Source organism: Crocodylus porosus, unplaced genomic scaffold, assembly GCF_001723895.1.
Source record: "Crocodylus porosus isolate Cpor-Errol unplaced genomic scaffold, CroPor_comp1, whole genome shotgun sequence".
NCBI lineage: Eukaryota > Metazoa > Chordata > Crocodylia > Crocodylidae > Crocodylus > Crocodylus porosus.
The window spans coordinates 14625266-14640749 of NW_017728932.1; the positions used below are offsets into that span (position 1 = coordinate 14625266).

The 15484-nt window shown below is 37.3% G+C and overlaps 1 protein-coding gene across 3 annotated transcripts; it reads right to left on the bottom strand.

Annotated features, from left to right (window-relative positions):
• Window positions 1-9: 9 nt before the first annotated feature.
• LOC109317167 lies at window positions 10-15090 on the bottom strand. Of its 3 annotated transcripts, XM_019545684.1 has the most exons (9): window positions 15048-15090; window positions 13860-13967; window positions 11913-12087; window positions 9190-9292; window positions 7672-7833; window positions 5337-5430; window positions 2280-2424; window positions 1244-1449; window positions 10-443 (listed from the first exon to the last, which is right to left on the bottom strand). In XM_019545684.1, exons 3-8 carry the CDS (start codon window positions 11943-11945, stop codon window positions 1327-1329), a joined length of 660 nt encoding a protein of 219 aa, XP_019401229.1. In that variant the 5' UTR covers window positions 11946-12087; window positions 13860-13967; window positions 15048-15090; the 3' UTR covers window positions 10-443; window positions 1244-1326. The 3 variants fall into 3 exon arrangements, with proteins under 3 accessions (XP_019401229.1, XP_019401230.1, XP_019401231.1); XM_019545685.1 differs by lacking the exon at window positions 1244-1449; XM_019545686.1 differs by lacking the exons at window positions 1244-1449; window positions 2280-2424.
• Between the last annotated feature and the right edge of the window lie 394 nt (window positions 15091-15484).

Below are 15484 nucleotides of genomic sequence, written 5' to 3' on the forward strand. Positions count from 1 at the left end.
CTAGTATAGACAAGGTATAGTGCCTTTAATGCATTACTCTGGTAGAACTTAGGTCCTGCCCTAGGCTCTTAACTCAGTTTTGCATACATTAAAAGTGGCAGGCTTGGACTACCCTAGATGTTATTTAGCACATATAAGCCACATTAATACCACACCTGGAGATCCTAATTTAGACAAGGTAAATAGGACTGATTTCCAAAGTGCAGCCTGTATTTCAGGCAGGCAGACAGAATAACTATTACAGTCGAAACTCTATATACTTGCCTGTGTGTGTGGTAACATTCGAATTAGTACTGTGGAGCAGAGAATGGCTGGATACTGATCTAATGCTGTTTGTGTAAGAGCTGCTGGTCCCTTGCTTGACATGCCTCCTCTTAGCTTTAGTTGAAATCCTCCTACATTTAGCTTCCCATCATTGTTAAACACACGGATCATAGAGCTTCCTGTAAAGCAAAAGAAAACCAAACCAACAAAATATGTCTCACTAAAGATTTTATACAGCATGTGCTCTGAATATGTGTGTTTGTTGATTTTGTATGTTTCTTACGTTTCCCTTAACAACTGAACGGGTGAAGGAGATCAGGGTCCATAGAAAAACTACACGTGCCAAATATAAATGTACCCCAAATGTATAGAAGTGTGGTTGTTTTTTCACAGAGCTGTGAAAAAGATAGCCCATTACAAGGCTGAGTCTCAAGAGCTCTGTAAGTACCTGTGATTCCCATTCTCCCAACCTTTCTCCTGTTTCTCCAATCTCCTCTCTCTCCCTACTTGCAAACGTCAGAAATCTCTAACATTTTTAGTTCTGTGAATGCTAAATACCTAGATTCATTATGGTGGGAACTATGTTCTTTAAATGCTTACGTCTGAAGACAGCCTGTTCTCACTAAAATGTATTAAAAAATCAGGCCCAAATAAATGTACATAGAATATATGTTGTTATAAAATTGTACGTAAATGACTACTAATGTCTGATTGTGCTACCTTTACTCACTATTAATAGTACCAGAGCTGGACTAATTTTCAAAACTTTATAAAAATGTTTGTGTTATTTTACTCTTAAGGTTCTGCCAGCTATGATCCTCATAGTCCTCGAAGGATGCATTTCAACAACTTACATGCATTATAAATTAAAATGTGTGCCGTAAAACTTAGAAGATACAAATATTGGACAGTATACTGAGCAGAAAAGAGGAGAGAGAAAAAGAAAGTAAGCTACACGACAAATTTGTGTTTCATTTACCTATTATAACAAGATTTCCAGAATCTATGTCTACTGTATGAACTTGGAAAAAAACACATGCGTAGATATCCATGACTTCTGTTTCACCTCCATTTAATATAATTTGGTACTGGAAATTTTGGATTTCGAGATGGACTATTAAGAAGTGGAAATGCTGTAATATTAGGCAAATTAGTCAGCCCTGAATTCCTGATTTGCCCAGTTACCTAAAAGGAAAAAGTTCATTTTCAATTTATTATTGTTTGTTTGCTTTCCATACTTCTTGACAAATTCAAGAATAAATGCACAAGAAACAACTTTTGCACTCGAGGATTTGATTTCACCTGTAGAATACTAAAAGGATGCCCCCCAAAACTCACATAATCTTATTGGAAACTGAAGAAAGTAAACTTTAAGATGTATCCCTCTGCCTCTATTTTTCAAATGGCTTAAAGCCAAATTGTTGTCCTTAAATATGTACACAACTTACACTTAACTGGTTTCTTAGTATGAACATCTGATGGCAGATTTTGGTTCTGTGTTCTTCATTTTGGAAAAGTATTGTGCATTGTGATTCTTTAATGTGGTTACACAGGACTGTTCATGATCAGGACTGGCACAATTTGATTACAATGTGCTCAAGATCAAAATAAGAAAACAAAGGTAAAAGGGATGCAAGTTATCTTAGCGAACAAGTGCCCTATTTAAAAAGCCCTTTTAAGAAGTACCTTTTAAGGTACTCAAGTAAGTTTAAAACATGATTATTTAAAGGACTATGCTGCCAACATTATGAAACAGATAGAGAATTCCATGGCCATGAAAAGGTTTTCTAGGATAAAATGTCCTCCAAATTTGTCTTCACTATATGGTATTCTACACAGGTCTTTCCATCCCTACTGGGTGTTTCAATTTTCTCCATAGTTTTAAAATTGCTCCTACTAGGTCTAGGGCTATTTCATACGTGCCTGAATGTAAATACAGCTGTACAAACAATAGGATCTATGGGTATGACTACCCATAAATCAATTTGTGACACCACACCAGTAGCAAAACTTACCTTTGTTATTGTTGCATTATCAGGGATATAATGGAGTGCACTTACATACAGATCAAATGGATGGTTTACTGATACAGGATATGGTAATACTGTAGAGGAATTAAAAGGAACCCAAGGTACGCACAGAAAACAAGGCTCTTCAAACCTTACAAATATGAACAAACATAGAACTTTATACTAAAATATTAGTATTAGTAAGTGGCATGTTTACTTCCATTGTTTGTTAGACAGTCACCAAGGTTTGTAACATCAAAACCAGAAAGAACAACATAACTAATGACTGAGTGCTGTTGGAGAGCTGTCCAGTTCTGCTCCAATCATTGTCAACAGCTGTAAGTTAAAGCCCTATGGCTGTATTTTCAAAAGTGTCTAAGAGATTTAGAAGTCCAAGACCTGAATTACTCCAAGAAAGGAAATGTGCAATTTTTGGATGAACAGTTTTCCACATATTACACTATAATTCCCTTCACCAACCTGTAAGAGCATCTGAGCTAATACTCAAAAAAAAAAAAGCATACTTATGAGAAACAGGCATGGTGCAGTTAGCCAAGTATAGAGTTAGGAGTCAAAGGGCATTATGTACGTGCTTAACTTTAAGCATGTGCTCAACTACTTAGCTAAACTGGTGTAAGGAATCAGCGCTTCTGGAGATAAAACGTAAACATAGCTTTAAAACCATCAGGGAAGACAGTCATAAATTGTCTGCAAGAGTCTTGGTGATCTAGCCTTGCTCCTGCTCTGTCCCTGACCCTGTGCTTCATATCTATGTCTTGTTCTTGATATCTGGTTTCTTCTCAACCATGACTCTCAGCTTCTGACCTCTGAACTATTCCCGACTGGTCCATGACCCTGGGCTGTATTTGGTATCTCATCCATGCCCTAACCATAAGTGTTAACTGTCTTCATCCCAGTTGCTCAAAATTGTGGTTTGGAGCGTTACCAGTATTTGCAGGTACTACCTGACAGGGGTTGCGACGTGAATGCTTCTGCCACAGCCCCCATATCAGAAACCTCTCATACAAAGAACACATCATGAAGTCAGAAGCAAAGGTGAGTGGTTGGAAAAACGTTGTATATAAAAGCTCACCAACTTGAAATGGGGAGTTAGCCCCTCAGCCTTCTGAACCAATGCTCTGGCTCTCAGTTTCTCCTCTGCTGAGTATGCATGCCCTATAGGGGAGAGATCTGTACATGTTAAATGCCGCCTTTTGAACGACAGCTGCTGCTGCATCACAGGATGCCTGGAGCCTACCAGCCTAAACAGTGTGTATGTGCTGGCTGGCATTGCTCCAAAGAGCAGCAGGCAGCAGGATAGAACAATTGAGACAAACTCAAGATGGTGAGACACCCACTGTACGACCATCCCACAACACACAAATGTCTGAAGTCATACAGGGGCTTCCTCATCAGCACCCAACTTCTTGATGCCAGACCCAAGAAGACATGACTGCAGATGTGGAACAAGAGGCTGAAAAAAATACCCGACAGTGGAGAAATGGACATTCCAGAAGCTGAGTCCTTACCACCAGGGACTGACAAGCCATGGCAAAGGTGGTGATGTCTCATCTGCCTACATAGTGTAGTCAGATACTCTAATGAACTAAAGAAGTGGGGCTATACCACTTGTTCAACAGCAGAGCTTCATACTGTCTAACACCTGCTGCAGTGCCTGCTGCTTGAAGGCACATGTACAATGAAAGACCTCGCAAAGTACAATAAATGAGCACAAGCATGTGTAAAAATAGGTCAAATATGGTGTAGAGACATGAGAAGAAGTAAAATCCCAGGTGCCCGAATTACATCAATTTTCTTTAAAGTAAATGGGCATTGAAGACATTCTTCATTTTGCATCATCAAGCTCTTCAAGTGCTAGATTCCCAGTGGAAACGTGAAAGCACACAGTTCAGTCAGCTCATAAACACTGAACATTCCAAAGACGGATTTTGTTATGGTCCATTTGCTATGAACCAAAATTCATGGAAGTCAATTAGTCTCTCCATTAATGTCAACAGCCTTTAGATCAGGCTTTCAAAGTAGTCATGATCCTTCCTAGGTCCTTTATAACATAATATATAAACCTGCTTCCAGGAATTTCTAGCGCATTCTAAAGCTCCCACCTACTTCCCCCAAAACACTGAAAACTGTGGAGGCTGCCCTGATTCTGAATCATATTAACTGAAACGTGATGGCAGAACGTCAAGACAATGATCCAGATTCTTGGGTGGTTTTCTTTGCTATTTTACTGAAATTGTCTATTTCAGCACATTATATTATTTTTATGTTACTAATTTTTATAATTTAGAGACTCTTCTCCAATATTTTTTCTTGTAACTATCTAAAAAGCACATACACAACACATGCTACTCTCTAGTGACTAATTTCTTTTGTCAGTTATGTCTTTCGTTTGGCCAATTTATTTGTAGATTTATGATCCATTGACTTTCACAGTTTGAAAATTAATGCTAAATCAATACTCTGTATAAATTATGATTTTACTGTAAATCATTTTGCAATACATTGTTTGGTGGAGGCTGTGTAAAACTGTATTGTATATAAATGAAAACATCAAGCAAGTTGAAGGCATAAAAATCAGCTAACACCCTAATACAGCAGCTTTGGAGTTGAGAAACTGTGTAGCATTTTTATGTAGCACATGGGAAAACTGCAGCACGGGAGTTTTGAACATTAATACTGCAGCTGTACTAAATCTACTGTGTCAGCCTCTGTCTACAAGCAAACCAGATTGAAAGAAGTAAATTTTCACTGCAGCGCTGAATGCTGAAAATAGATAACTTGGGTAAAGTTCAGAAGAGACTTCTTTAAAAGAGAATAGACATCAATTAAGTGAACCTGGTTAGTAATCACAGGCAAATAGTTTTGCATGTAGAAAGGATTAAGGTTGGTTGGTAGCCTGTCCACATTTTGAAACTTTAAATTGTTGTTAGGATTAGACTTTAGCTTGGTATTAGTTATTTGATGATAAAGACTACAGTTACATCTGGATCCAAGCAATGAATGAGAGAAAAATATTTCTGTTGGTATAATTTCATGCTTTACCTTTCTCTCTTTATTTGGCTGTTTCTCTGTCTGTGCCTTTCTCTCCATACATCATAAATGGTGAGCTGGATGTTTGAACAACCCTGGGCAGAATCTGTAGATATGGAATCACTATGATAAATCTGGTATATATTTACTGGTATATTTAAAAAAAATGCTATATATTGAATATGGAAAGAAATATACTCAGAAGGTCAAATACTGCTCAGCTACTATATCATGTAGGCAAATTTAATAGAATATTACATTAAAAAAATCAATAAGGAAAATTTAACACAACTCCTTGCTTTTCCATCTTAAATTGGCTCCCTTTCTCTGGCCACTGAAAGCTGCATAAAAGCCATTCTACAGGCCCTCTATAACAAGAGTCACAATGTGGCATGACCTGGGATAAAAGGAGTGGTCAATGCACATCTCAGCACATGCCCCCACCCCGACAGTGGCCTTTATGTCCTGCTATGTTATTCCTAATCTTAGCGAGACAAACTCCATGGCACAGCTGCAAGTGAAGTTAAACCACAGAAAGCATCAACACTGCTTTACAAAGTTTAAGAGGCAGTCTGGTGGTGTCTGCCTATCTGGTGTATTTGTACCAGTCCAACTATAGGTTTTTTGGTTTGTTTATTTTTAATCTTTAGATGCTTTGTCTATCCCCATCTCCATGCTCTGTTGCTTTCTCCTTCCTTGTATCAGTTCCTCTTTGTACTGTATGCTGCCTGGGGCTCTCCTGTCCCCTGCATCTATTGCATCCCTTTTTGGATCCAGAATCTTCTGTTGGCCTGCCTGTCACCGAACCCCAGTTATCATGTGATGCCTTTCCCCAATCTTAGTTCCTACACTTGACACTTCCTTTCAATCTGTCCTCACCTCCAGCAAACCACAATCTAAGCTGTAACTGTAATTACATTTTTATTTTTTTAACAACCAGCGTGGTGACACTCAGCACAGGAGCCAGAGGCAGGAATTATAGTAGTTGTTACTTATGTCTTCTAAAGTTTCAGCAGTGTCCTAGTTTTAAATACAGCTTTGTCATTTACTTACACAGAGGACTGTGAGACTGTGTCAAGCCAACATTTTTAAATTTGAGTGTCTCAAGTTAAACATCCCAAGCCATATTTATATACTTTACATGGCCTACTGAACTAGAAGTACTTGGGTTTCCAATTGAAAATAACAGAATCTGTGGGGTATTCAGCACATTTCAAAATAATAACTTTTCTTTAGGTACCTAACCTGTATATGGAACATTGTTGTTGTCTAACTTCAGATAACTAAGTCTCAGCTTGGATTCTACTCTCTCGGTCTCACCTCTAAATCAGAAGTTATACCATGAAGGAGGATGGATGGTTCCGAGCAAGTATATATTTAATTTACTGGCAGACAAACCTCTTCGAACCTTGTTGGCATGACAGCCACTTCCCATTTGAACCAAGTGAAAGAACGGCTAAATGCTCATTTGTTAACTGATAACTCAGGTAACTAACTTATTACGCTACACGCTTAGCAACTAATCTATAAGGCTTTCTGTTTAGAAATCAGGAGTTCTTCTTTCAGTCCAACAAAGACTTGCACCACACTGAACTGGTTTTAAAAAATGGCTCCAAATAGTTAAAAGCTTAACAGGAAGATGTCCTTATGAGATTAGCGTACAACTGGAAAATTGTTTGGCAAATGCAACCAGCTTAAAAATGAACAGGTGGTAAGAGTGCTTAGTACCTTGTAGAGTCAGGTCCTATTTGATGTTCCCTATTGAGTCCAAAGCCTTGATATGAAAGAGATGAAAAACTATAATATTCATACTTTTAAACAAAATTATTCTGAATACGGAAAAAAATAAGTCAGACCTATTGTTTTGCTGTAGAACAAGGATAACTTCAGCAGTGTGCCACCCTGCCTACTTTCAGCATAGATTAAATTACATTTATGGTATACTTCTACTTTAAAAGAATAATTATAATAATATATTTGTTCAAAAGCATACTGAGCCTGACTCCCCACTGCTTTGCATCTGTGCACATTTGTGCCAAGTAATTGCAGAGTAAGAAATGAGTGTAAAATGCTTCCAAGTCAAAACTGTACAGCTGCTTACACTGCCAGTACCATTTTATATTCACCTGACCCAGGTGTGTGAAGATGCAAGGCAGGTAAGTATCAGAGTAATCATCATCTCAGTGTGCCATTTTACTTATTTACCCCTGAATATCACTGAAGCAATCTTCTAGCAGCTGAAAAGATTTTAAATGTTTAGACAGCTGATATCAACATTTGATGCATTACATATTTGAGTCGTTTTTCTCTTCTTGCTACTATGATGACTTTAATTTTTTCAAATTACCTTTTGAGTCATGAACCAAAGAGTAATCCAGAATATTGTAAGCAACTTTCCCAGTATGCAGGGGAACAAGTGCAGAAAACTCTCTTGGTGCCCAAATAGTTCTAGTATTTCTAGTTTCTTTCTGAAAAGCATCCACTTTTTGCCATCCGAGTGTCAACAAGTCTATAAAATGTAGTACACATGCATGCACTTAGTATTCATAACTTTCCAAATGATGTACAGTCTATTAGCCTGTAACATTAAAATTGCTTCTATGCATAATCTGTATAACACCTTTTTAGGAACAGTTAAAAAGGCTAAGATGGTTTCTGATTCCCAGCCAATGAGTAGCCTACTCCTTTGAAAGCAGCACTATCAACTGCTGCTGGATACTCATGGAATAATGTACAATGCAACTGCCTCCAGCTTTCCCACTTATAAAATAAGAAAGTACAGGACTACATGTTGAAAATAAGCACTGGGATTGCCCAAATGAAGCAGATGACCTTGCAGTACATAAAAGAGTGAGGCCAAAAAGGTTTGATCCTATAAACTTACGCATTCGAGGCTATGTCTAATGAAGAGTACATTTGTGCTGCCTCAAACTGGAAACAGGGTAGCTGTGTCCTTGTTGCACTTTGGGTGAGCTAACTAGCACAGCTGAGTGACTGCCTATTAGCCTGTCCTCATGCTCACACCACATACATGTAGCTACCCTACTTCCTGTTCAGGAAGCAGCCAGTCAGAAATGTGCTTGAGGGTGCTGCTGCTGGGCACCATAATATGATTGTGTAAACACAGCTTAAATAAATGTAGCTATTATTGGGTACATTGTTTCCACTGTGCTGACAAAAGTATTTATAGGATTAAATCCCAAGTGATGACAAAAGAAATGCACTAGCCTACTAAACATGTAGTAAATTGCCTAAGGAACTCTGCCTACTAAATTTTAAAATGCCTAACTCTTTGGGCCCTGTTGATGTTAATTTAATCATGCAATGGGATATGATGAGTTTTATCCTGGATCCCAAAAATCCTGAGTTCTGCCATGCCAGCTAAGATCTGTCAGACTCTAGCATGCATTGGCTGTCAAGGGAACATGGGATCGGAGAACTGGATCCTAATCTCCCTGTATGCTTGCACCTTTAAAAGGCAATGTAGGAAGTACAGCATTGGGGATCGTGCGTCATGCAATGTCTTTTCATCTTGCCAGTGTGCTGGAACCCCAAGATCTGGGAGCAGCTCCCCAGTCTCGGGCTCCCTGTGCACCAGCATATTCAAAGGGCATGGGGGCAGCCCAGCACTGGAGAGCGGTTCTCCATACACCCTTTAAATTAACATGACACATATGCAAATTCAAGTAAAAATAAATATGAACTTCTTTGTGGCTGGTTTGCCATTTCCTGTGTGATAAACTGCTTGCACATGTGGCATGATACCAGTAATTATGCGATAAATATAATGCCTGTCTGGGGCCATCATCTATGTCTTTAATGGTAGCTGCAGGTTCTGATAAAATGTGAAAAACAGATTACATACCTTTTCCTTCCGATTTGTAAACTACCTTGAATACCATATAGGGTTTAGCTTCAGTCACATCTACACACTCAGATGGATCCAGAGAATCAAAGGCAAATGAATTCTTAACATAAAAAAGTTAGAAATTATTAGACAAATTTGTTCCTTGTTTCATTGATTATACTGAAGTAGTTTAGAAAAGTAAATCAGTCTTCACACTAGTGACCCTGGAGACCCTTACTGACAATCTAAGTTCAATTCTTTTACTCCTTTTGCACAGAAGATTCTTTCTAGATGCATTATTCATTTTAATAAAGACCCTGACCTTATTTTTTAGTCTCATATTACTATCTAGACTCATATTGCTAGACTCACCATTTTTTCCTTAAGCAAAACTCCTTTTGAAGTTAATGACAAACTTAATTGTAATTAGAACTGGCCCTGTAGCATCCTATTCAATAGACTTTATTCACTCCTTTCCAAAGCCACTTGCAAATTTTCCATTGATTTCAACAGAAAAAATTATTTTGCTCCATGTGCCCTGGTAAAAGTCTTTTAATCCTTGCGTCTTCAGTTACTCATCCTAGTTACTCATCATTCAGCAACTCATGTAATTACCCATCCAAGATACTCCCATTGCTGAAAACTTAAAAATATTTTGAGGTTACGCTTTATTATATAAAGTAATAATATCTATTGATTTACACTATACTTGCAAAAATAGCTTCTGACTTTGAATTAAGCCAATCAATGTTATTGAGGCTATTAGTCAATCTCAGCAGTCACATATTGACTTGTCTAGTATATTAGGAAGTAAAAGAGATCATCTGTTAAATTAATTTAAATACTAATTTAATGTAATGTTTACATTGTGAACTAGTTGGGAGAATAATCTGTTTTCCCAGTTCAATTAATGTCTGTTTTTCAATTAAGCCTTCCTTCCCTTTGCCCCAAATTCAAAGTTCGAGACTATGCAATGAGAGAGAGGCTTGCTCCCATTTCAACAAATGAAAACAAAGGGCCAGTAGGTGCTGCACGCAGCATGTAGGGCCAGTCTGAGACCTGTAGGTAGCACAGTGGGGCAAATGATAGGGCTCCATAGGCCCTATAGGTTTTTGACCCCCTAGCCTTGGTATATCTGTAACTGAAAACCGTTGTTACATAGAGATTGAATAGAAGCAATGAGAGACATTTCATACTTAATAAAAGCTTTTCTCTCTTGGTACAGATTGTGGAATTGGGCTGGTCTTATTTGGCCTGTAGCCTCACAAATGAATGTTCCCACTCACAGTAGCTAAGCTTTATGAAAATTGGAATGAAATGCTTTAAAAAAAGACTCAGTCCTTTCCCTGAAGCAGCCAAAGGCAAGGCGACTCTGTCTTTTGATTAAGGTATATACCAACAGTGGGGGGTTCATAGCTTTAAATACATGATTAGATTAAGAATAAAACTTTCATCCAGAAGCTTTAAAAGCCTATAAAAGGTCTTAGAATAACAAAAAAAGTTTCTTATCTAAGTTAAGGAAATTCTGAACTCAAACACAGTAACATTGTCCTTTACTTGTAAAATCGTGGTCCTGTAAGTAGGAAGAGGTTTTAATGTTTTGGGCAGCAGCTCTCTCACCTAGTGCACTCGCACACAGTCGTTAATTCCCTTTTATTAAAAGGATTTTTTTTTTTTTTGTTAAAAAAGGTACTTTTGAATGTAGAGAACAAATTAAGAGACTGAAGTTTAGGAAGAACAAGGGGGAAAAACATCTTAGAAATAGGGTGGATGATCTTAATAGGGCTTAGATATAAGATAAGTACCAAGCCAATCCTGTGCCAAAGTGGAACTTTAGGGGAAAAGAAAGGAGAATCTCCTGAAGGAAGGAAGAATACAGAGTAAAGTACCACAAAGGAAAGAAAGAAAATATTAACAGGGGAAAACAACAACAAAAGAGACTTCCAGGAGGAAAACGCAATATTAGAATAGAAGGAAATGCCTTTTAAGAGAGGAGAGGTGAAAGGCAAAAAGGCCTCTGAGAACAAATTAGCCATAAAAATTATGTGAGAAGAGAAGAAAAAGTGCAGTGGGAAAAACACGCATCCATATTATAATGCCTGATATTGTACAAATATTTAATGTTAAGTATTAGAAAAGAGATATGACCATCTATGAAAAAAGAGGATACTGAAGGACCAGCTTATGGATGCGAGGCAAGCATAGCAGCCTAGGAGTTAGGAATTCTATTACATTAATATCTTTTGTTTAGAATAAGCTATCACAATCTTATGCTGCTGTTTTAAACATCATCAATGTGTCTGATTGAAATGAAACAGGTGTAGTTGGGATTTCATGCTGCAGGTGAATTCAAGGACCATTCTACCTTACTCTGCTTCACCTCTAGAATAAGGTGAGTGAGTAGTAGCTCCAGCTACAATTCCAATGGCAACCTAAGATTGTTGGAGGAAGGGTCCTAGTTAATATTCATCCTCCCAGTACATGAAACTTTCTAAAAAAGGACTTCATAAGGTTATAAAAGTTCAGTGGAAAGAAGGACCAAAATTACAGCAAAATCCAAAGGAAACTTATTAGGGAGCACCACAAATCACTTTAAATATTTTCCTTTTATTTATTTTTTAATCTGCTTCATATATATGAATATAAGCTGTTCATACTTTGATAGAAACCTTTTTTCAGTTAAAATTGTAAAGTAACAAACAGAATGCACAATACAATATGAGATTATGGAAGTTTCATACCATCAAACTGAAAAGCAAATTCAGTGGCTTCATGTTTTTTTGTCAATGTTCCTTTGGTTATCTGTCTAATGGAGGGTTTGGAAAAGCTAGACTTGGAATGCAGCTTTTCAAGTCCATAAAATATTGAAACTGTTAAGCTCACAGCAAGAGGATCAAACTCTTTCAACCAAGTTTCCTAAAGAGAGATATTACATTAACGAAACAAACAAAAAATTTCCATCAGGGTCATAAATCCACTGCAAGCACAAAAATTTCAGTTCCAGAACTGGCCTGTATTTTCAGGAAAAGAGCTTAATTTCACCCTTCATATGTAAACCAAATTCTCTTTGATTTTTGTAGGAAGCCAAGATGTACAAGGAAATAAATATTTACTAAAGAAGAGAGAGTATTTTCCCAGGATGTGTAAAAAGCTTGTCCAATGATCATTCCCAATAAGACTGCTCTGAGCCAAATTCTGTTTACAGTTAAGCTTCTACAGTTCTTCTTAAGCATGAAAATTAAATCTACACACACACACACACACACACACACACACACACACACACACACACACACACACACACACACACACACTACAATCTAGGCTGCTTGCAGGTGTTAAACAAAACAAAACAAAACAGAACACAAAAAATGCACTTTACTGGAAGCAGCAGCACTTTACTTTGACCTGGCTCTGCAGCATCTGTGTATAGCAGGTACTTCAGCAGGGCTCTTTGGTGCTTTTACCCAAAGCGGATTCAATCAGCTATTAGATAAAAGTGCCAAAAAAGCCTCACTAAAGAGCCCACTCTTTGCATACGTCAAGTGAGCCAGATCCAAATCCAACTAATGTGCTGCCTCTTCTTGGTATGTGTGGGGCTTGGCATGGGATGTCACTGAGTTTAAATTAAACCACCTTTTTTTTGGTTTTGGTTATTTTTAAATGTCTGCAAGCAGCCTAAAAGCAGTTTAAAGCAGTTTCCTTGACTTTGAAAGAGTATCTTCCACCCAAGAGTTTGACCATAAATATTTACAGTCTGGTATTCCAGATCCATGGAAATAGGAAAAATGTTACTTTAAAAAGCAAACAAGGTACAGTTCCCATTCTGTGGGTTGATGCAGTGATTTCTTAAATCATTACTATACAGTACTTACTCAGTGTACCCATTTTTCTAATTTAATGTATTAAATAAACAGCTTCAAACTAGGTGACCCCTGAGGTCCCCTCCAACCCTGATTTTCTATGATTCTAAAGAGGGAGTTTCATTCATTGTCAGTGAACTCAAAAACAGTAAGTAAGTGTTAACTTTTGTTGCGGTGAAAAAACAAACTTTATTGACCACAGAGGGAAATATTGACAGAAGTGAAGCAAATATATAGTATGTAGCAAAGTTAATGAGACAAATCCCGTTCAGCCTGATGCACAAGATTTGGTCTAATCTTTTTTTTTTCTTCTCACTGTATATACTCTGAAAATCTTCACAGAAATATTTGGAAATCTTTTTATAATTGTAATACACTTAACTATTGTAATAGTTTTTCCTTAGTAGCTAAAAGAAAGCAGCACTCAGAGCCAGAAAAAAGCATTAATTCACTCCAGTGAGGTGAAATAATAAATTTAAATTAATTGTCTCCAGTTAGTCAGGATGTATTTATTTGTATATGCAACTCACTGGATAATAAATGTTCAAGAACTCAGTTTTAATAACTTCTGAAGAGATAAACCACAGAAATGTGCCAAGTCTCTACATGATAATTTTACAGCCAAGCATAATCCAAGATTTTATGCATATAATAATAGATAATGCTGGAGTGCTCTGTAGCTTGTAGTTTATTTAGGTCTTTGATCAGTGGAAGAAAAAAATCTTGACGACAAGCAGTCTCAACAAGAATGCACTAACTTTATTTTGGGAATTAAAGATTAGCATCCTGTCAAAACATACAAGACATAATAAAATTACCACTTACAGTGTGTGTTATCTCAACCTGAGGTACTGGTAAAGCTAACTTCAATCAAAAAAACATCCTTCACACCAACTGGCAAAATTTCCCTGAAGCCATGACAGACTTTTCCAGCTATCAAAACAAATGATAATTGGTAATTAGCCAATAGAAGTTTTAACTAGTTCTACCCTTGATTATAAATTAAATTATTCACAGCCTTCATTTACTTCATATTACTCTTTACCTATAAAGTTAAAGAACACATTTTCTTACTCTAAGTAAAACCACAAAGGTTTAACCTCAAATACTGCAGCACATCAACTATACATGAAACAACGTCCATAAGTCTCGGATATTGAAAGGGAAACTATTACACCAGGAACTGGATTCTAGTTGCATGGTAAGATGCTTAGATTTTTACAGAACTTTCATGAATTCCATAAATATACCAGTCAACTCTTTTCAGGCAAACGTTTTGGTTAGACTTTTCATTGATTTTTAATGGTTACTAGATAAAGCCGTTAATGAAGGCCCCTCTGTAGGTATCAAAAGAAAGAACGTGGCCTGGTCTACTTAATGGCTTGATTCTATAAAATCTTACATGTGCGAGTAGCCCATATTTAACAGAGCTACTCATGTAAAAGTTCAGAGAACCTGCCTTTTAGACAGAAAAAAAAAATGGTCTTGGAAAAGCTAAGAGGAAAAATTATACTGTAGGTTCAGGCATTTTTAAACATGCCCCTACAGAAATCCAGTGTCTTACAAAGAATGCTCATTACAGCACATCCACTGACCTAAATACCTTTCTATGCATCTCCCAATGCAGCAATTAATTCGCCACTCCTGAATTTCTCTGTGCCAGCTTCACATTTTAGAAAGAACTTTTCACAGCTGCTACCAGGACTACTACATAGCTGCTAGGAAAGCTGAGGTCAGAGGAAAATCTTGCTCTCTCTTCTATACAAGCAGACCTCCAAGCCACTAGCCAGACCCATCCTAGATGGGGGACTTAGTCATAAGACATTTTCTTTTGATATTTCTGGGTATAGCAGCAGCTGCCTTATGTAAGTTTTAGAAATAAGCTGCGCTTTTCATTACAGCTTAAATCTCTCCTCTGACACAAGGTATTAGATATAAAAGGACATTAACACTAACAGGTATATTCTCCTCTCGATGCTCCTAAATAAACAGCATTGACGTGAAGTTACATACCTTTCACTGATCTGTGCCTGGGAGACAGATCAGCAAATGGCCTGCGCAGGCAAACAAAGCCAATTAGCATTTCTCATAATTTAATTCCATATTTTCAATGCATATAGTAGTATGCAGCAGTCAGAGCAAGGGCAAAATTCTCACGTTAACCACTTTTGCTCATTAAAGTATTTTGTAGCCTGTTACAAAAAAGGAACCAGACAGCTCAACTATACATCTATCTTAAAAATGCTTCCACGTACTGTAGAGAAGACAGACATAGTTTTCAGCCATAAAATACTAATTATAAATGAAGGATTCAGAATTGTCCTCCCTAATTTGTGAGTCAAATGAACTACAGACTTTCAAAAAGCCAATATTTTATATGAGGAAAACCTAGTGGGTGGAGAAAGTGGGAAGGAATAACACAGTAGTGGATAGAAACATAACATTCCCCC